This window comes from Rhinopithecus roxellana, chromosome 12, assembly GCF_007565055.1.
Source record: "Rhinopithecus roxellana isolate Shanxi Qingling chromosome 12, ASM756505v1, whole genome shotgun sequence".
Lineage (NCBI taxonomy): Eukaryota > Metazoa > Chordata > Mammalia > Primates > Cercopithecidae > Rhinopithecus > Rhinopithecus roxellana.
In genome coordinates this window covers 68,417,415-68,439,372 of record NC_044560.1, presented here as the reverse complement: position 1 = coordinate 68,439,372, position 21,958 = coordinate 68,417,415, and the positions used below count along the sequence as shown (strand labels likewise).

General features: G+C 39.7%; 1 protein-coding gene across 1 annotated transcript in view; it reads right to left on the bottom strand.

The window, feature by feature from the left end:
- Positions 1 to 21,428, bottom strand: part of CLCA1 (chloride channel accessory 1) — a 34,971-nt gene extending 13,543 nt beyond the window's left edge. Inside the window, exons 1-8 of the mRNA XM_010388776.2 lie at positions 21,338 to 21,428; positions 20,376 to 20,791; positions 15,956 to 16,096; positions 15,643 to 15,790; positions 12,930 to 13,035; positions 6,227 to 6,404; positions 2,383 to 2,601; positions 1,174 to 1,401 (exon numbers count right to left, since the gene is read on the bottom strand). Coding sequence (XP_010387078.1) covers positions 1,174 to 1,401; positions 2,383 to 2,601; positions 6,227 to 6,404; positions 12,930 to 13,035; positions 15,643 to 15,790; positions 15,956 to 16,096; positions 20,376 to 20,537 — 1,182 coding nt within the window. The 5' untranslated portion in view covers positions 20,538 to 20,791; positions 21,338 to 21,428. The remainder of the gene's footprint in view (positions 1 to 1,173; positions 1,402 to 2,382; positions 2,602 to 6,226; positions 6,405 to 12,929; positions 13,036 to 15,642; positions 15,791 to 15,955; positions 16,097 to 20,375; positions 20,792 to 21,337) is intronic.
- Positions 21,429 to 21,958: the final 530 nt, after the last annotated feature.

The window sequence follows — 21,958 nt, the reverse complement described above, 5'->3', positions numbered from 1 at the left end:
CATCAAACAATGAATTCAATTTTATTTACTAAGAACCTCCTGCATAAATGATATTGTGCTAGCAGTCTAGGAGGTAAGAAGATAACTCGTATTCCTAAAGTAGTTATTCTCAATTGCAATGGATAATTAGAATGTAAGACAGACTAGCTAGATATTATAAGAGGGCATTTCTTTTAAGAGTTATAGGGTTTAGGAAGCAATTCTATATGGTTGAAAGAATCAGGAAAGATGTCAAGAAGCAGGTGGTGTCTGAGATGGGTCTTTGAAGAATGAGCGTGATTAAAAGTTCAAAGAAGGGAGGAGACAGTGCTCTGGTGAGGACCTAGTGTGGCAAAGATGTAGAAGCCCTGAAGGACAGGTTATCCGGTTTGCTTAAACACAGGCTGCCTGGCAGAGAGTCCCTGGTGCTTAAGCCTGGAAAGGTAGATAAAGGCTGCATCATGATAGATCTTACACATTAGATAGAGAAATTTTTTCTTAATTTCGCTGAAAATGGGGAGACAGGACATCTAAGTAGAGGAATGATGTGATTGGATGGTCAGATGAGAGATTTTTAGGTATTACCCCAATACAATCATAGTTACAGTCCCCAAGCCCTCCTGCTTCAATAAATAAACTATTTGCTTTCCCAAAAGGAGGTCTGATATGCCCTAAAGTTTGGAGTGTTCAGTTGCCTCAAAGCTTAACCATATTCACAGACCTCTTTATTCCCACAGAAGATACTTTTTTACATCATTGTGTACCTTTACTTCACAGCATTCATTGCAGTTTGTAAATATATACTTATTTGTGTTATATTTTGGTTAAAGTGTCTCCCCCAATAAGATGGTAAATTCCATGACAGAAGGGTAGTGTCTATTTGGCCCTCATGGTATTCTTAGGGCCTAGCACATTGCCTGGCACGTAGAAGGCACACCATGAATATTTTGAATGCAGATACGCATGCAGAAAAGCATGAATGCACAGATGCAAAAAAGCATAAAAGCGTAAATGAATTGGTTACTAGTATCTTTGGAGGTTTGTATCTTTGCATCATTTGAACCATTGCTCTGACCTTGGCTCTCTCATCCAGTTGGACCCTAGGTAGGCATGCATGAAAACACTGGAAATGGAAATTTGTTAAGCAACATAAATTGCAAACATTCTAAACTACAATAGAAAAACACATCTCACAGTAAATGCCGATCGAAGCCCGGAGCAGATGGACGTCCCTCCTGAAGCTGCTGTAGGTAAACTTTTGGTGAGTGTGTCCCTGTCACTGCCACTGTTTATCTGTATGAGTTCACTTTGTACACGGGCAGCACTGTCAAATGTCACCATCCCAACCCAGGACCGCAGCTCAATTATCTGCAGCAGGAAAAGCTGGCCTGCTTGATTCAGTCGATTGAGGCGGTTACCAGTCTAAATGGAGAAGCAAAAGAAAAACAGGTTGCATTTAGATGGAAAGACTAATAACAGAAAAGGCGATAGGGAATTTGGAAGTGGTTGCATAAATGTAGAGCAAATGACCATAAGCTTACTTGAGGCATATCCTAGGGGGAAAAATTTCTTATTTATATTTAGCAGCATCTTTGGGTAGAATTTTAGGGTCAGTGTATAAATAGTAAAAGATAAAAACAGATTACATAATCATTAAAGTTCAATGCATTAGTAATAATTATAGATAAGTTCTGTATCAGGTGATATGGTTTGGCTCTGTGTCCTCAACCAAATCTCACCTCAAATTGTAATCCCCATAATCCCCACATGTCAACAGAGGGACCTGGTGGGAGGTGATTGGAACATGGAGGTGGTTTCTTCCATGATGTTCTCGCTATAGTGAGTGAGTTCTCACAAGATCTGATGTTTTATAAGGGACTCTTCCCACTTTGTGCGCGCTCTCTCTCTCTCTCTCACGCTCTCTCACTCTCTCACTCTCTGTCTCTCCTGCTGCCATGTAAGACATCCCTGCTTCCCCTTCCACCATGATTGTAAATTTCCTGAGGCCTCCCCAGCCATGGGGAACTGTGCATCAATTAAACCTCTTTCCTTTATAAATTACCCAGTCTTGGGTATTTCTTTATAGCAGTATGAGAACAGAGTAATACATAAGGCTGTGGACCTATAGACTTATATATTGTCAGTGAAACATTAAAAATGTTAAGCTCATATAATTCATCAGATCTTGGCTCATAAATTGAAAATTAATTCAATTTGGCAAATGAGATAGTTGATGCTGAATCTTTGTTGAAGAAAGGTGAGGTGGGCGTTTCTGAAGACAATGTTATAGTTACAACTATTCTGGCCCTCAGGTTATGTTTATTCCCAACCAGTTCCGAGTCAGGGTCCAGAACATGCATATCTGTGACCAGCATCCAGAAGACCAAGACTCATTGAACATACCGCCATGCTTCCAGATTTATCAAGGACTAAACACACAATTCTTTGTCCAATCTGCAGCAATGAGAAGGTGGGATTGGGTGGCTGTGTTGTCGTAGGAGTGGTTTTCTTAAAGTCCTCAGAATCACGGATCACTTCCCATGTGCTTCGGAGACTGCATTTTGTATTTTGCATGTTTGGAGCTTCTTTGTTATGGTTTTGTTCTGTACAGAATTCAACTACCTGAAATTGTCAATGAAATGATATAGATAATGGTAAACTACGTGGTAAAATATTCGATAATTTGTTAGAAATATTTTATTTTATTTTGAGACAAGGTATCACTTAGCCGCTGGAGTGCAGTGGCACAATCTTAGCTCACTGCAGCTTCTGCCTCCTGGGCTCAAGTAAGCCTCCCACCTCAGCCTCCCGCGTAGTTGGGACTACAGGTTTGTGCCACCATGCCTGGCTTATTTTTGTATTTTTAGTAGAGATGGGGTTTTTCCATGTTGCTCAGGCTGGTCTTGAACTCCTGAGCTAAAGTGATCTGCCCACTTTGGCCTCCCACAGTGCTGGGATTACAGGCATGAGCCACTATGCCCAGCCTGATAGAAATATTCTAAATCCACGTTTAAAATAGTTTAATCCTCTGTCCTTTTCCTGTCTGCTCTGCTATTGCATAACCTTGGCTCAATTGCACAATCACTGTAAAACAGTGCTGGGGAAAATCATGGTCATAATGCAGCCTTCCTACCTTAAACCAGGCCTTCAATCTCATTAGACCCTTAGTGCTCCTCGGCAATCCATTTACCTCCTCTTTTTGGTTTCCTTCCTACTCCTCAAATTTACCATTTCAAGCCATCACTACTCTCTCCATGGCACCCTTTTCAGCATTCCTCTCTTGGAACCATCTTATCTCTCCATCCTTGTACTACCAAACTCCATTTCCTTACTTCCCACCTATTTACTAACACACTATATTCCAACCTTCAACTCCCAATCTTCCAGCTCTCTCCAAAATCCACTTGGAGGTCTCACATGCTCCTCAAACTCCTCATGTTCATTATTGACCTTATCACCTTCCTCCCATCTGCTCCTCCTCCTCATGTATTTCCTAACTTGATGTCACCACTATGCACTCCATCACCAAAATTAGGAAACTGGAAGTTTTCCTACCTTTTCCCTCCTAAAAAGTAACCAAGACCAATACATTTCACTGTCTCTCCATTTCATCATCTTTTCTCCATCTCCAATGAAATATCCATCACCCAAGCCATCACAGTCCCTCCCTCAGATGATTGCAGTTTCCTATGTAACTTTTCCGTCTTGTTTTCTCTCTGTTTGGTCCACCTCCCAGCTGCCTGAGAGTCTTTCCTCTTATTCCTCTGCTTAACACCCTTTGTTGGCTCATGATTGTTAATACATTACAATCCGCTCCTTCATATACCAATGGCAAACTCTATGACTTGGAACTTTGCTTCCTTCTCTATTCTCATTCTGGCTGTGTGTTCCATGTCTCTTAATTTACCCCACTCTAGCCTGTCAGTTCCCAAACTTGCTAGCCTTTGGCATCTCTAAGGCTTTGCTCCTCCTCTGTCTTCTATGTTGTAAACTACCTTCATGTTCAGCCAAAAAGTCACTTCCGAAATGTTTCTTCATTTTCTACTTTTCCTCCTGAGAATTTCCATTCTGCCCTTTACAGCTTCATAGTATCTTGTAGAAATTTCAATAAGGCCCCTTTAACATTGCAATGCACTTATTGGACTGTAAATCCATCTGATATGGTTTGGTTCTGTGTCCTCACCCAAATCTCATCTTGATTTGTAATCTCCACGTGTTGAGGGAGGGATCTGGTGGGAGTTGATTGGATCATTCAGATGGTTTCCCTCATGCTGTTCTTGTGATACTGAGTGAGTTCCCACGGGATCTGATGATTTTGTAAGTGGCAGTTTCCCCTGCATTCTCTCTCTCCTGCCACCTCGTAAGGTGTGCATTGCTTCCCCTTCACCTTCCACCATGATTGTAAGTTTCCTGAGGCCACCCCTTAGCCATGTGGAACTGTGAGTCAGTGAAACCTCTTTCATTTATAAATGACTCAGTCTTAGGTATAGTTTATAGTGGTGTGAAAATGAATTAATACACCATCTATTACAAAAACCTGCTTACTAAATTTTGCTTCCTCAAAATTTAGCCCTAGTGTCTGACACATAACAAAAACTCAATATAACTTTGTTTTTTGACTAACCTTAACCTCTCTGCACCTGAATTATTAAATCTATAAAATAGTGATAGTTATTATGCAAGGAATAAATGAGAATATAGGCACTAGGGTCAATACTAACACAGCCAATACATGATGGTTCCTTTCCCTTTCCTATGTCATATAACACTTGCTAGTATTTATATCCCTCACATGTGGGGGATTTTTTATTAAGACACAGTATATAAAAGAGAAATAACATGATTCCTCCTCTCAGTGACTTTACAATATTATCATTCAATTATAAATCCTAGTATCTAGGATTCTATTAATTTAGAAAGTAATCATTAGTTGTACAACATTTTTCTCTTTATGTGCATTTTTCAGGTCACGTGTTTTAGTGATGTTTTTATGTTATCAGTATGGATACTTTTTAGGAAGAAGACCTGAAAAACTTTTGTGTAAACCCCAGGCAGAGGCTACCACACCTGACTAGGCATCAGATTTAACTCTGTGGTTAATTTAAAATATATAATCTGGGCCTCCTCCTGGAAGTTTCTGAATAGGCCTGGGAATGGACTGCAAAGCCAAATTGAAGGACGATGGGCCTGGTGAGCCATGGTGCATCACATTTTAAAAACTTATGCTACATTCCTATTGGCAGACTCTTGCAATTTATTTCAACCTCCATTCCAAAAGGAAAATGTAATTTTATATGAGACTGGAAGATAAGAGAGATTTCCCACTGAAGTCAGTTAACTGATGCCTTCAATCTCATTTTGTGCAAAATTTCTGATTTATATATTTAACAGTAATATCAATAACTGGCCAAGTTCATTTTATGACCAGTTGGTCAGTAAAAAAATTAAGAATTTTAAAACTTTAAAGCTATTTAAACTATATATGAACTCCCTAACGTAACCAACACTCTTAAAAAGATAGAAAATTTCAGTTAACCAAAAGCAAACATGCAGGCTGAAAAGAACTCTCTGAAAAGTTGGCCGGGTGCGGTGGCTCAAGCCTGTAATCCCAGCACTTTGGGAGGCCGAGACGGGCGGATCACAAGGTCAGAGATCGAGACCATCCTGGCTAACACGGTGAAACCCCGTCTCTACTAAAAAATACAAAAAACTAGCCGGGCGAGGTGACGGGCGCCTGTAGTCCCAGCTGCTCGGGAGGCTGAGGCAGGAGAATGGCGTGAACCCGGGAGGCAGAGCTTGCAGTGAGCTGAGATCCGGCCACTGCACTCCAGCCTGGGTGACAGAGCGAGACTCCGTCTCAAAAAAAAAAAAAAAGAGCCTACTGATCATGTCTTTATTAACTAACAAAAGGAACTGCCTAATCACCCTGGGTAAAGTCCTTATTTAAGTAAGAATGTGTGTGCTTGTATGCCTTTGTGAGTATTTAAAGTAATGCTAAGCACTTGAACTAAAAACTAGTTGGGGGAGGATGATGGAGAAGAAAGCGTGGACACGAGGAGGGTGAGGGGAAGGAAGATAGGACTTTATCCTTGACTTGCACGCCCAGCTTGTCCCAGAGATAATCCACTGCTCACTGATGATTTCTGTAAACTTTGATTCTGCCTTGGAGCACTTGGAGTAAAAGCCTCACTAAATTCAAAAGAATCTGGGCGGGGGGTGGGGACAAGGGGGAAAACAAGGTACTTACAGAACCAACATGTTGTGCAAACATTATAGAAGCCTTCTGGGTCTGTGAGGAATAGGGTATAAACTCACATCCTTTTTCGTAGAGTCCTGTTGCTTTATTGAATGTGCATTTTTTGCTGTAACAGCTGCCTCCCTGACACTTCTTTACTTCAGTTTTACCAGTAATACCTACTGAACATCTGAAAATATAGGAAGGTTAGATGTTTAGGTGATGTCATCATTTCAAAGGGTCAGAGTCTATGCTCAGTTTCTGACAGATTGCTTTTCTGTGATTTTCCTCTCGTGATCCAAGAAACAAGGACATCCCATCATAGCAAAATTGTTAAACTGTCATCAGAGTCATTTCTGTTTGCCGGAAAGTATCTGGGGTGATTCCAAAAATGGTATTAGAATGTATTTCTATGCAGCAGAAGAGCCAAGTCTGGCTTAGGGCTGTTGTTAGCATTAATACAGACTTAAGTCCTCAGGCACCTCTGAATCTATTCCCTTCATCCCTAGAAGGTCAAGAGCCCTCTTTTATTTCCCACAAAAGATTTGCTGACATTTCTTATTTGTTTGTTTTCTAATTAGTTTATTGCATACGACTTTTGCGGAGTTCTGGTATGTTCATAGGTATTTTAAATGTTTCCATGCATTAGGTATTTATGAGTTTTGTTGCTATTACAGTTGGAATGCTTTCCCCCTACATCTTATTGTTTAATTTTATTTTTTAACCATATAACAATGCATGAGCACTACAGAAAATTTGGAAAATGGCAAAAAGCATGAAGAAAAGAAAAAAACATGTCTCACCATCAGAAATGAGCTACTGTTACCATGTTGAATATGTATATATTAACATAACACTGCACATATAGCTTTGTTTCCTGCTTTAAAAAATCTTAGCATATTTAACTTTTTAATATTATTATTTATATATTTATATATTATTTAATATTTTTCAAAATGTGGCTGGGTGCGGTGACTCATACCTATAATCCCAGCACTTCGGGAGGCTGAGGCGGGTGGATTGCTTGAGGCCAGGAATTTGAGACCAGCCTGGGCAATGTGGTGAAACCCAACTCTACCAGAAATACAATAAAAATTAGCTGGGCAGGGTGGTGTGCACCTGTAATCCCAGCTACTTGGGAAGCTAAGGCACGACAATCACTTGAACCTGGAACGCAGAGGTTGCAGTGAGCTGAGATCGCACCACTGCACTCTGGCCTGGGAGACACAGTTGAGACTGCCTCAAAAAAAAAAAAAAAATTTTCAAAATGTGATCTTAATAATTTTATATCGTTTAATACCATCATATGTATTCAGACTAACTTGTTGAACTTAGTTTCCCCTCCCAATTTGTCAGTACTATAAATAAAACATCAATGAATAAACAAAATTTCATATCCAATTTTGACTGTATTTCCAAGTTTGCCCTGTGATTGATTCCCTGAGTAATTACTAGATCCAAAAGTTTGAACATTTTAAAGCCTGTTGATACAGCTTCTCTATCATGTCCTTACAATGCATTTTTAAACATGAAATGCATTTTTAAACATGAAATCACAGGATCAATAAATTTTTAAACTTAATATGTGTCACCCAAATTGCTTTCCAGAAAAGTTGCATGAATTTATGCCTCTAACAACCATCTGTGAGAGCTTTCATCCCACCGACAGTAACTTACTAGATAATACACGAACCTCATCCTTGTCAAATTTACATCTCTCATTACTAGTATTATTTCATTTCTTTAATTTTCTTTTTCTTGAGACAGGGTCTCACTCTTGTTGCCCAGGTTAGAATGCAGTGTTGTGATCATGGCTCACTGCAGCTTCAACCTCACCCCCAGACTCAGGTGATCCTTCCACCTCAGCCTCTCAAGTAGCCAGGATCACAGGCACGTGCCACCATGCCAGGCCAATTTTTATTTTTTGTAGAGAAAGGGTTTCACCGTGTTGCCAAGGCTGGTCTCAAACTCCTGGGCATTTTAATTTCTTCTTTTGTAAATTATTTACCCTTCTCCTTTGTCTGTTTTTCTATTTGGATGTTACTGTTTTACTGATTTTTCAAAAGCTCTTTCTGTATTACAATACTAAGCTTCTAAAGGCTTTCTTTTTTATTTTTGCAAATATCTTTTTCTGTTTTTCCTTTTTATTTAATGTTTGGTTTGTGTGCAACAAAATTTTTAATTTCTATGTAGCCACATTTATTATTCTCTTAGTTATATTTTTCAATGATTGAATGCATTGAAAGAGTTTTGCTATCTAGGGATTTGATACTTATTAACGTTCTTCTAGTTTTCATTATGATTTTGTTTTTTATCTTTAAAGAGTTCATCCAATTGGAAAAGAGTCTTAATATTTTCCCCACATAGTTAAAAAAATGTCTATCTCAAGAAAGCCTACCTTTTTTCAGATTTGTAATTCTACCTATAATAACTAAATTACATGTGTAAGTGTAAATATCTACCCACATTGTTTTTTTTTTTTTTTTTCTTGAGACAGAGTCTCGCTCTGTCGCCCAGGCTGGCGTGCAGTGGCGTGATCTCGGCTCACTGCAAGCTCCACCTCCCAAGTTCACGCCATTCTCCTGCCTCAGCCCCTGAGTAGCTGGGACTACAGGCGCCCGTCACCACGCCTGGTTAATTTTTTGTGTTTTTAGTAGAGATGGGGTTTCACCGTGTTAGCCAGGAAGGTCTCGATCTCCTGACTCCTGATCCGCCTGCCTCAGCCTCCTAAAGTGCTGGAATTACAGGTGTGGTGAGCCACTGTGCCCTGGCCCACATTGTTTTAATTAATATAGTTTTATAGCATATTTAAAATTTGAAAAGTAAGAATCCCCTTTATGAATTTAGGCCTCTAACAACCATCTGTGAGAGCTTTCATCCCACTGACAGTAACTTACTAGATAATACATGAACCTCATCCTTGTCAAATTTACATCTGTCATTACTACCAGTAATTTCTACCAGTAATACCTACTGAACATCTGAAAATATAGGAAGGTTAGATGTTTAGGTGATGTCGTCATTTCAAAGGGTCAGAGTCTATGCTCAGTTTCTGACAGATTGCTTTTCTGTGATTTTCCTCTCATGATCCAAGAAATAAGGACATCTTTTCCCCAAAATGATCTTAGCTACTATCTACTAAACGAACTCCTGGATTTTTTTAATGAGGTAAAAATTGATGTACTTCTGACTAGAATTTCATAAAACCTATATATGAAATTTGTTTATGTCTTCCATGAATTGAATGTCTCTCAATTTATCTTGGTTTTCTTTTAACCCCTTGAGAAGGATTTTATAGTTTTCTTTAAATATGTCTTCCACATTTTTTAGCATTGTTTCTACTTTTATTATACCTTTCATTGCTGTCTTGGAGTATTATATTTTTGAACTGGTTATTGCTAATATATGGAAAAGTAATTTGAATATTTATTTTGTACCTGGTCACCTTATTGGCTTCCCTTGTCAATTTTAATTTCAATTTATTTCCTTGTGTTTTCTAAGTGGATCACAGATCATCTGTGTAACAGTGATTTTCTCTCTTCCTTTCTGTCTTTTTTTTTTTTTTGAGACGGAGTCTGGCTCTGTTGCCCAGGCTGGAGTGCAGTGGCGCGATCTTGGCTCACTGCAAGCTCCGCCTCCCGGGTTCACGCCATTCTCCTGCCTCAGCCTCCCGAGTAGCTGGGACTACAGGCACCCGCCACCGCGCCCGGCTAATTTTTTGTATTTTTAGTAGAGACGGAGTTTCACCGTGGTCTCGATCTCCTGACCTTGTGATCCGCCCGCCTCGGCCTCCCAAAATGCTGGGATTACAGCCTTTCCATCTTTTTACCTCCCCGGTTTTATTACGTTGGACACAGTTTCCTAAGCAAGGTTGAATAATTGTGATAACAGTGGCCATTCTTAGTCCTGGCAGTGTCTCTAGTGTTTCCCTATTAAATATGAGGTAGATTGTTGGCTCTAAACAGATGTTCTGTATCATATGAATGAAGTAACCTCCTGTCCTGGGCAGTGCTGTCATTTGTGTGATTGTTTCTAAGCCTTACAAATAATTTAAAAATTTGGAAGATAATGAACAATACATATTATTAATATATTAAAATTAAAAGGTTTAAAGAGGACATGGTGATCATGTCTTATCCGTGGAAAGAAAAACATGTTGTATATGTACTCATTTCTAGAATATCTCTGGAAAGAAATAATACTAATCACCCTTTCTGCCAAGGCAATATACAGTGTCTAACTGGCTGGAAGCTTAGGAAAGAGAACCGGGAAAGAGATATCAGGTTTGGAATGGTGCCCATTGCGTTTGAAAAGTCAAAGCAACATGATTGCATCAGAGAAGCTCCTCTGGGCTATGGTCCATGCAGTGCAGCGTGTATAGGCTGAAGGCATCAGGAAGACTGTGCATGGCTCTAGGAGGCAGCAGTGCACTTGGTGTCTCTCTCTCACTGTCTCTCTCTCTCTCTCTCTCTCTCTTTTTTTTTATGGTGGAGTCTTGCTCTGTGGCCCAGGCTGGAGTGCAGTGGCGTGATCTTGGCTCACTGCAACCTCCGCCTCCCGGGTTCAACCAATTCTCCTGCCTCAGCCTCCTGAGTAGCTGGGATTATAGGTGTGTGCCACCACACCTGGCCAGTTTTTTTGTATTTTTAGTAGAGACAGAGTTTTGCCATGTTGGCCAGGCTGGTTTCGAACTCCTGACCTCAGGCGATCCTGCCTGGGCCTCCCAAAGTGCTGGGATTACAGATGTGAGCCACCGTGCCCAGCCCACTTGGTGTCTCTTTATGCCTGAAGAGATCCAACACTGAGGCATAATATAATGGAAATGGACCAAGTGTACAGAGTCTGACTGTTATAAAGAAAGGGAAAAGTAAAGAGCAGTAATGGTCTTGTGGGATAAATGGAAGCCAGAACTGAGTTCTGAGCCCCTTTTGAAAAAATCATACTAGGCCGAGACAGGAATCAAAGCTGAGTGCATCTTCTTAAAGGGCTATCAGGCAAGCAAGACTGGAAGCAGACATGGAGAGGATGCTGTACCAACTTCTACTTAAAAAGAGGGTATTGTTCTTAAATGCAGGAATAAATGTGCATTTTATCAAGTTTCTTCTGAGAATCTATTGAAACAATCGTTTATTTTCTTCTTTTCTTCATATACTATATTCATTACTTACTATTACAACATTTTTGGATTTCTGGAACACATTCTTACTTGGTTTTAATGTGTTTGTTATTCCCTTAATTTTGCCAGATGTAATTTGCTATCCTTTTATTTGAAATTTTCGCCTCTATCTTTTTAGAGAGGCTGTAGCTACAGAATTTTTTTCATTCCATTTGTCAGGTTTTAGTGTCTGAGTTATACTAACTCTTTAAAATACATTGGGAAGTTCCCTATCACTTCTGTTTGCACTAAAGCAGTTTTTGTGCACTGAGACTACTGGTTGCAAGAATTAGCCCATAAATTCACGGCAACCAAGTGTTCTTTCCAAGGGTTGTGCTTGATTTCTACTGACATTGCGCAAGGTTTAATTCAAACTGGGAGGAGTTTCTGTTTTGCTTTGATATTCAAACTGTTTTTCAGATAAGTTTCACAGTCCCTCCCAAGCCCATTCATACTGACAAAGTCCACACAGATACCATTCTGGGCTGGGTGGGCATGGTGGCTCACACTACCGTGACGGCAGAAATAATCCCAGCACTTTGACAGGCTGAAGTGGGAAGATCTGTTGAGCCCAGGAGTTCAACACCAGCCTGGGCAACATAAGGACACCCTGTCTGTACGAAAACTTAAGACCAGCCTGGGCAACATGGTGAGACTCCATCTCTACGGAAAATATAAAAATTAGTCTGATATGAATGTGTGCCTGTAGTCCCAGCTACTCAGGAGGCTTAGGCGGGAGGATTGCTTGAGCTCAGAGGTTGAAGCTGGGGTGAGCTGTGATTGCATCACTGTACTCCAGCCTGGGTGACAGAGCAACACCCTTTCTCAAAAAAAAAAAAAAAAAAAAAAAAAAAAAAAAAAAAAAAAAAAAAGATATTATTCTGCTCTCAAGGCACTGAAGAGCCTCATTAGCTCTGTTTATGTCACTGGTGCTGGTATGGGATGATGGAGACACTGAACACAGCACCTGTAGATTTTTTATAGTTGGTATAGTTAAAAAAAAAAAAAAAAAAGGAGGCAAATGATTTCTAGCTGCAGAGTGAAGAATTCAATGAACTGAAACACTTGTAAAGTAACCAAACAGTGGTTTTGTGGAACTCTGAAAAAGAAGGCACTAAGAATGAATTTGAATTAGAAAATAAGACAGGACACGCATTTTTTAAAGTAATCAATTCAAGAAAAAAAAGGTTGCAATTTAAAATAGTTTGGGGCCGGGCGGGGTGGCTCAAGCCTGTAATCCCAGCACTTTGGGAGGCCGAGACGGGTGGATCACGAGGTCAGGAGATCGAGACCATCCTGGCCTACACGGTGAAACCCCGTCTCTCCTAAAAAAAAAAAAATACAAAAAACTAGCCTGGCGAGATGGCGGGCGCCTATAGTCCCAGCTACTCGGGAGGCTGAGGCAGGAGAATGGTGTAAACCTGGGAGGCGGAGCTTGCAGTGAGCCGAGATTGCGCCACTGCACTCCAGCCTGGGCAACAGAGCGAGACTCCGTCTCAAAAAAAAATAAAATAAAATAAATAAAATAGTTTGGAACAAGTTAAATAAAAATATACATACCTTACTGCTTGGATTCTTCCATTGGATAAGTAGAATTTCTCATCATTATTGTACTCATCAAATACTCCCCATCGTAGATGAGCCCACTCATGGACAAATGCCCTACCTGTGAGAAAGTATTTTAAAAAACTGATTACAATAAGAATGGCAAAATTACCTTCTCACACTAGGAGAAAGCAATGTTTTGGAATATTTATGCTTTGCTGTGTTAATTTTTTAAATGAAAGACTTGATTTCTTTAGATCTAATATCATAGCTGTACATTTTCTTGAAATATAAATACTTATTTTGGCTTATCAAATGTTAATCAGGCACCTCGTAAGTGCCAAGCAGCCATTCAGATACAGAGAAACAGCTGCCCTGTCCTCACATAGCTCCTGGTATAGTGGAGGGCATGTGTGATTAGAAGCTAAAATGCCTGGTGGTGCAGGCATGATGACAGAGGTCAGCAAAGGCGGCTATGGGAGCCCAGGCATTCCCACAGCAGCCAGGGCAACATCTCAACCAATTCTTCTTCCTCATGGCTCCCATCTCATCAAACCTCAAGGTCTGCTTACTCCATCTCTGTCTGTTTTATTCATTCTCACCTTTCCAGGCCCATTGCCACTTACTCCTGAATTGCTGCAATAGTCACCAGATTGGCTTCCATGTCTCCATCCTTCAGGGAAAGTCTAACTTCTCAACATGGTGTACAAGGTCCCTGATGCCTCAGGCCTGCTCTTCTCTGCAACCTTGTTTCTTGCTGTTCTCCACTCACTTCCCAAATTCTAGAATTAGGATGAGTTCCTGAACTCCTTTTTTCCTAGGTCACATCATGCTCTTGTTCAACTCTGGTCTTTTTTACCTGTGTTTCCTTAGCTTGGAATACTTCCTTCCTATCTTTGCCTGGATAACCCCTATTCTTCTTTGAAAATCAAGCTTCTGTGTGCCTAGAAGCCTGCCTGCCCTGACATCCTCATCCTAGGCCCAGTACTCCCCATTTGCATTTCACTATCTCCTGTTAGGAACTTACAAATGATAAATAGTCATTTCTACTTAATTGCCAGTCTCCCGCAATAGAAAATTGTCTCCATGAGGACCGACAATATGACTTCTTCACTGTCCTATCTGGGCACATAGTGTCTAGAACTTAGCAGGCATTCAGTGATATTTGTTAAACTTGAATGAAATCTTAATGACTTATGTACAGCTCAGTTTTCCTGGAATGTAAATTCCAAGGAAGGCTGAATTTGGATGGTTATGTGACGTGGGGCATTGTGTGGAAACTCTAGTATCCCACACGAAGGATTGGGACTTTATTTTGTAGGTGTTTGTGGTCTCTTTAAAGGAAGATTGTGAGAGAATTGGAGTGGAGTCACAGTACAGAAAGGAGACATTATAAAGGAATGGTTATATATATGATCACGATGGCTGGAGTGGGCTCAGGAGTGGGATGGGGCAGTTAGGTCAATCAATTCAACACTTATTTGTTGAGCCATACATTGAGAATGTTCTGTTCCTGTTATGGAGGTGAAATGTGTTGTAGAACAACAGAGAGGTACGCTTGACACATCCTCTTGATCAGGTCTTTAAGCGCTGTAGTGTATTTGGGAGTGAGTGGGGCTTGGATGGCGTTCTTTTGTTTGCTTGTTTTCTCTGCCTTATGTGTTTAAAAAAAGAAAATCAAGCTGGTTCTAGGGGATCCAAATCTTTTTTGAGATAAAGAAATCTAATGCTAGTTATTTAGTAATGAATCACATTTGATTATACTTGAAAAGTACATTTTATATATATGTCATTACTTAATACTTCCTCCAATAATTATTATGTATACCTTATATATAAATGATAAAGTTTGTTTATCATTGGAGTTCTTTCTTTAGTTACATGTTTTTGAGAGCTGAATTGCAAAGGTATTCTGTCTGCTACTCAAAGTGTGAGCCACAGACAACTAGAATCAACATCTCTGAGCTTGTTAAAAATGCAGATTCTTGAGTCCCACTCCACACCTAATGAATGAGAATCCACTTTTTTTTTTTTTTTTTTTTTTTTGAGACGGTGTCTCGCTCTGTCACCCAGACTGGGGTGCGGTGGCGCGATCTCGGCTCACTGCAACCTCCGCCTCCCGGGTTCACGCCATTCTCCTGCCTCAGCCTCCCAAGTTAACTGGGACTACAGGTGTCCACCACCACATCCGGCTAATTTTTTTTGTATTTTTTAGTAGAGACGGGGTTTCACTGTGTTAGCCAGGATGGTCTTGATTTCCTGACCTCGTGATCCGCCCGCCTCGGTCTCCTAAAGAAGAATCCACAATTTAACAAGATTCATTCATAATTTGAATGCACGTCTGAGAACACTGCACATATACGCCATCTCGTGGCTATCATATGAATTGCAGGCAGAAGATTTAATTCCGTTGTCTCCTTGCATATCCATAGAAACTTAATAATACAAATTAAATTCTTTTACAGTTATAGTATGATGCTACAATAATTTATGAAAATTCAAAATACTATATTTATACATGTATCTAAAGTAAATTAAATTCATAGCTGAGAAATGCTAGAAATTCTAAGTGAAATGCATGTTCCATTTCAAGTGAAAAATGCGATGATGTTTTAAACTCTAATAATTTGGCTTATACGCGCTTACTCAAAAAGATAATGCTAGTGTTTATACACTTTGAACATAAAATAGTTACATCGTATGAGAAGTATGGTAGAATAGTTCATACCTTGTGGTCCATATTCATTTAACTTTTTTCCTGCTATGAAATTAGGAGTGAGGTGGATCCTTTCACCCTTGTCTCCACACTTGCCTATGTGCTCAGTGTAGGGTTCATCATCATCTGGAGGAGTAGGCTCAGCAACCAGAACATCAGCCTGAAATTTAAGAAACAGTTTTTATCATCACAAAGTTTCAGCAAACTCCATATTCATGCTGGAGTAAGTTTTAAACAATCACGTTTGATTTTAGAGTATTTTGATTTTAAAAAATCTGGGTTACAGGAGGAAATGGAATTTTAAAGAAGAACTTGATATGCTCACATTTTTGTAGGTCTCGAGTTTTGGTCTCACATAGTCAGCTTTTGTCTTCCATGTTTCCGGAATCAAAATGGCAACATTTTTGAAATAAAATCGTTTTCCTGTAGCTTCAAACAGGTATGGAGATGCCTGCGTCACCATGTCCTGGGAAGAAAAAAAAACATACCTAACAATTGACTGAAAATAAATTAAATTATCAGTCATTCAAATTCACATCGGAATTTCACATTTTCAAAAACTAGTTATTTGTTAGGATGGGAAGAAGAAATGTAGAAATACATTTTAATGATAATAGCTAAGCTTTGTGAGCATCTGCCATATACCCTGTGTCATCGAAAAATCACTAGCAATGTAGACTCTAGAGACAGACTCTAATCCTGGCTGCACCACTTTTTGTGGGACATTCGGCAATTTCTAATTCTGAGCCTCAGTTTTCCCATTTACGAAATGGAATATTATGTTATAGTAACTGGCTGATAAGGTCGTGGTGAGGAACAAAGTGAAACATGTGATGTGCTAGGAACAATGTTTACTTCGCACAAGCAAGTATAAAATGTTAGCTACGCATTTCATTTCACTCGCTTCTTTGAGGATCAATAAATCTTTGAGGGTGAAACTGAGACTTAGTACTTAATTCTCAAGGTCTCACAGCAAGTAGTAATGAAGAGAAAAAGTGAATATGATTTTAACACCTGCTGACTCTTGTAATCATTTTGGGATTATATACTAAGTCAAATTAAATGTAATACTAAATGTTATGGTAGTATTTGTTTATTTATTTTTCTTTTTCTTAAACTTTGCCAAGGGCTGTAGAAGTATTTATTTTTTGTACAGCGTGGTACTAAGAGTTAGATATAAGAAAATAGCATAATTATATATTTTCAAATTACACCTAATTTTACTTCTCTAAAATGAAATAGCTACAGTGTTAAATTATAAATGTGTCTGCAGATTCCCTGAGATACGTTATGACAAGAGAGCAGGGAGAGTGATAGAAGATACTGTTACAGAAAGGGGGCAGTATGTCTGTTAGGACTGAAAACCATTTGCTTCGAAAGTGAGCATAGACAGGAAAGAAGAGGCTGAAGACTGAGGCTAGTGAATGTGGGGGACCCCAGCATTCAGAGGTAGGAAGAGGAGGAGCCAGTACAGGGGCCTCAGAAGGGCAGCCAGTGCCTGCAGAGGAAATAAGGAGCTGTGGGATGAGAGTGTTGTAGGGAGGAGGGTGTGATCATCAGTGTCAAGCACTGCTGAGCCATCACTTCATATGAGGACTAAGAACTGATTGCTGGACTTGGCAGCATGGTGAGCCCTTGTGGCAGAATAAAGACAGCAGCTCCATAGAGTGGATTCGAGAAAGTGGGAGGTGAGGCAGTGGAGACAGTGAATACAGACAACAACAGGTTCAGAAGTTTTTCTGTGAACTAAAAGGGAATGGAGAAATAGGCAGTAGCTGGAAGTGGACTTCAGGACAAGACAGTTTTGTTTGTTTTAATGGGAACTATTATACAATATTTCTATGCTAATGGGAAAAAAACCAAAAATGTAAGAGAAAAAGGGGTCACTGCAGGAGCAAAGTCCTTGTGGGAACAGACCAGAGTGACCAGACTCCATTGCCTAGTGGGGGTTGTCTTCCGAGCGGAAACACTTCATCATTTTATGGGGAATCAGCACTTGGGTATTAGCGCAAGGGGAAATCCTGCTGTGCCTCTTCCTAAGAGGTCAACTTGAGGAACTTATTTTACCTCTCTGAGCCTCAGTTTCTCCCTTTCAAATAGTGATAATAATGGTTGCCTCTATTTTTTTAAGTGTTCTTAATGATTTACATTTTTTTCTTCTAAAACTCCTGGATTTTTAACACTCACCAGGAGAGTTTAATATTATGTCACTTTAAAAAATAAAATTAAAAAATGAGCCAAGATCACCAAAAACTTGAAAAGTAGGTATAAACCTTCATATATTAGAGTATTATATTACCATTTGACTTGTGAAATGGGAATTTCCAGTGTCTCCCAGGAAGAATAAGTAACACGGAATGCTCTTGTCTTCCACATTGTAATAGAAACAATACTAAGGGATCTTTGTTTTGGCATCTGTTCCAGATTTTCAGAAAATGACCTCACATCCTAATACACACTTAGACTCTCAGGCTGAGAGAAGGTTGGGGGTGACAGTTTATAGGATGGGCTAGAAATTCCTTCAGGACAGGGATAGTATATTGACCACTGGACTTCGAGTACCTGACATAATTTAGATGCTCTGTAAATATTTGTTGAATGAATAAACAAATGAATGGATAAATAAAGTGGATTTGGTAAGTGGCAAACTGGTATAGAAGTGGCAAGACAGGCAGTGCGTGGGGTCCTGTGCATTGCAGAGACTCCAAAATAACCCTATTGTGTACCTTCTCGTGTGTGTGTGCGTGCCCGTGTGTATGTCTACATGTGTGCATGGGCATGTGTGTGTGCACACGTGTGTGTGCGTGTGTATGTATATTTGACAGGGGGAGAGAGAGTTTCTCTCTGACTCTCCCTTCCTCAGCTTGTGACGTGTACTCACCCTACTAATATTAGCAAGAATGCAGTGGATGGAAGTGGTGCAGAGCCATCAACTGCTCTTGTAGGTAGGGAAATCTGGGGACTTTCCTGCTGAAGCAAATATTTTAAAGGCTGACTTAGAGGCTTCTGTCCCCACAGGGGCACCAGGGGAGAGTCTCTCATCAGCAAGAAGGTTGTTGGAGCAGAGGGAGGAATGGTCGGGAAAGGTGGCTAAGCCCTCGATGAGGTCCCTCAACTCTGCAGATCTGGGACATCGAATAGGAGGGAGTTAGGGACTCTGAGCATTCTATTCACTTAAGTGTTCTTGTTACAGAGAAGGAAATGATGGAAGCCAACTTATCTTACCCCCAACTTCAGGATCCATACTAGAAAGCCAATTTAATAATTGTAGTGAGAAGTACATATCTCAGGGGGAAAACCTCCAAGGACAATAAAGTGGAAGCACTTTGAAAGCTCTAAGCACTGTATACTGTAGATACAAATTACTAGGGTCATTGAAGATGAATATGGCATCTACATTCTCCTTCTGGCATATTGCTGAACCCCACTGTCTAGCCAGAGACCGAAACACACTGGTCACATGTTTGCTGATGCCACTTCCAAATTCAGAAACAATCAAAAACTCACTCAACATTTTAGATGATTGAGAGATTCAAGAGGTCTGAATCTCCCTTTTATTACAGACAGCCTGATTCTCTTTGGGTTAAGTATGTAAACTTTACGGTGAATGACACCCTCCACTCTGTTCCCCATCCCCTACTGCTCCAATTCTCTAACCACACACTCCCGGCAGGTAGAGATGGTTTTCTTTCCAAACATTGTCTTTCTGTATTTGCCTCTGCTTAGAGCAATGGATCTCTGGGGAAATCCCTCTGGGACCTTGTTCTATTAATTTTCCATCTAGAGAGAGCTGATGACTATATCCACCATTTATTTATGAGCTCTTACTATGTACCAGGCACTAATGCATGCATTTTTAAAGTTATTTTTTAAAGTTCTGAGATAAATTTAGATTAACAGAAGACATGCAAAATATTGCACCGTATTCTTACATACTCCACCCAGCTTCCCTTTATATGCATGCATTTTAAACTTTGATCCTCACAAAATCCAATAAGAGAGATATTTATTATTATTATTCCCATTTTACAGACTAGTCCTCTTACTAGTACAGCACTGCCTCTGGATGTGCTACAACCAGATTCCAGGGTGGTCTTTCATAAAGCATTTCCCTCTTACTTTTAGCTGTTTGTTGTTGTACAAGACCTTCTTCAATGGTATAGATGCCCCTGCCAGGACAGGAAGCCTTCTTCCTTTCCCTTCTGCTACGTAAGAGGTAGCAAGAAATCCTTGAAAGGATCCCTTGAATTGGGGCTGATAAAATGCAAGGTTTTCTCCCATCAGAGGGTCAGGGTTGTTCTTACATCAGAGATTTGCATCTTGGGCTCCTTTTAGGATCACAGGGAACGGGGTTCCAATTAGGAGAATAAACGGAGAGTCTGATACGTGCCAAGGGTAAAATCAGGCAAAGGGTCTGTGCATCTCACAGTATCTGTCAAATGTAGCTGACCCTGCCGTACTATAGAACTAAATTTTCAGTGACATTATCCACAGCAGTACATATCAATTTATCATTTATCAATTGCCAACAATGTATCACTCTGAGTTATGTGCATTGCATTTATTATCTTATCTGACACAAGAATCCTAATGGTTAACTTATTTCCATTTTACAGATGAAGAAACTGAGACTTAGACACAAAAATACATGTCAGTGTCGTGCAGCTGGAATAGGTCACTCATATTCTCTCTGTCACAACATTATGCTATGTTTTAAAAAGCATGGATAATTACTAAGAACTTACTTTTATTTGTTGAATGAGTGTTTCATCTTCTGGCACATTGGGGTCGATTGCAATGACAATGCCTTCATAGCCATTGTTGTTCAGCTGAATGAGTGAATTACTCAGGGCCCCTTCTAGAAGGTGAAGAATCAGGATGAACACAGAACCCTTAAATGGCCCCATTGCTGTACATCTCCCTGTGAATTCTCTCTTTGGAAAATGTGGGTTATGAAGGTGTCTTTCTTTACCATTATATATATATATATGTATGTAGATATAAAAATAAAGACACACATTTCCAACTTATCAGAGGTGGTTTATCACAGGTCTTTGTGTTTTACTATTGCTTTTGTCTTCAATAGGAGAATGATAACAATATCTTAGTCTCAAATTGTGTACTTGTAAATATTTCAATTTGCCTTCAGGTGTGCCAGATGCTGGGGTAAGGGTGGGGGAGCCCACATCCGGTTCCATGGAAGTCTTCACAGGTGACAAGCAGCTTGGCCATTGATAGGTTTGTTTACTTCTTAGAAATGTAAACACCGCATGTTCTCACTCATAGGTGGGAACTGAACAATGAAATCACTTGGACTCGGGAAGGGGAACATCACACATCGGGGCCTATCATGGGGAGGGGAGAAGGGGGGAGGGATTGCATTGGGAGTTATACCTGATATAAATAATGAATTGATGGGTGCTGATGAGTTGATGGGTGCAGCACACCAACATGGCACAAGTATACATATGTAACAAACCTGCATGTTATGTACCTGTACCCTAGAACTTAAAGTATAATAAGAAAATAAATAATAAAAAAAAAAGAAATGTTTACCCAGCCATGGACACCAACCCACCCAAAGTCACCCCAACCCCCTCCTGCCTAGGAACATCCAGACTGTTCTGTATATTCAATAAACATCTTGTAAACCATATATCTAGTTATCCCTCATGGTGGTCTTTACCACAATAGTGGTTTTGTTTACCTTGACATAACCTCAACACCTCTTCATGCTCCCCTTAAATAAGAAAATATTCAATTATATTCCACATCCATTTGTACCAAAAGCATTAGCAAGTGATGTAGATATTATTGAATATTTTATAATGGAGAGTAAAGTTAAAATGTATATCTTACTTTACAAAGCATACTCCTTCAAGTTCCTCATCAGACCTCTGCTTTCTCTATTCCATAGCTCCTACCAGTCAATAAAATTCCAATTAACAACATTAAATTATTTTGGCGAAATGAAGTGTCCCTTGGAACATGAATTACGGACTGTCAGCAGCTGTATATATTCTTTCCATTTGCCAAACCTCAGGTGGAACCTCAAATTGGCCCACCATTTTCTTGTATTGAAATACTTGAAATATCTCTACATCCATCACTTCATTTTGTCTTCAGATTGTGGTAAGCATCAATTTCATCTTGTCTGTGCCTTTTCATAAAAATTTAATCAGTACTTTTTGCTAGCATAATCTTAAGCAATTAAAAGAGAAACACTGAAATAGAGTGGAAATACTCAATTATAATATGGTTGTCCAGATGATCCAAAATATGCTTTTATATCAAAATATGTATACATTTATTATTCATACAAAATTTA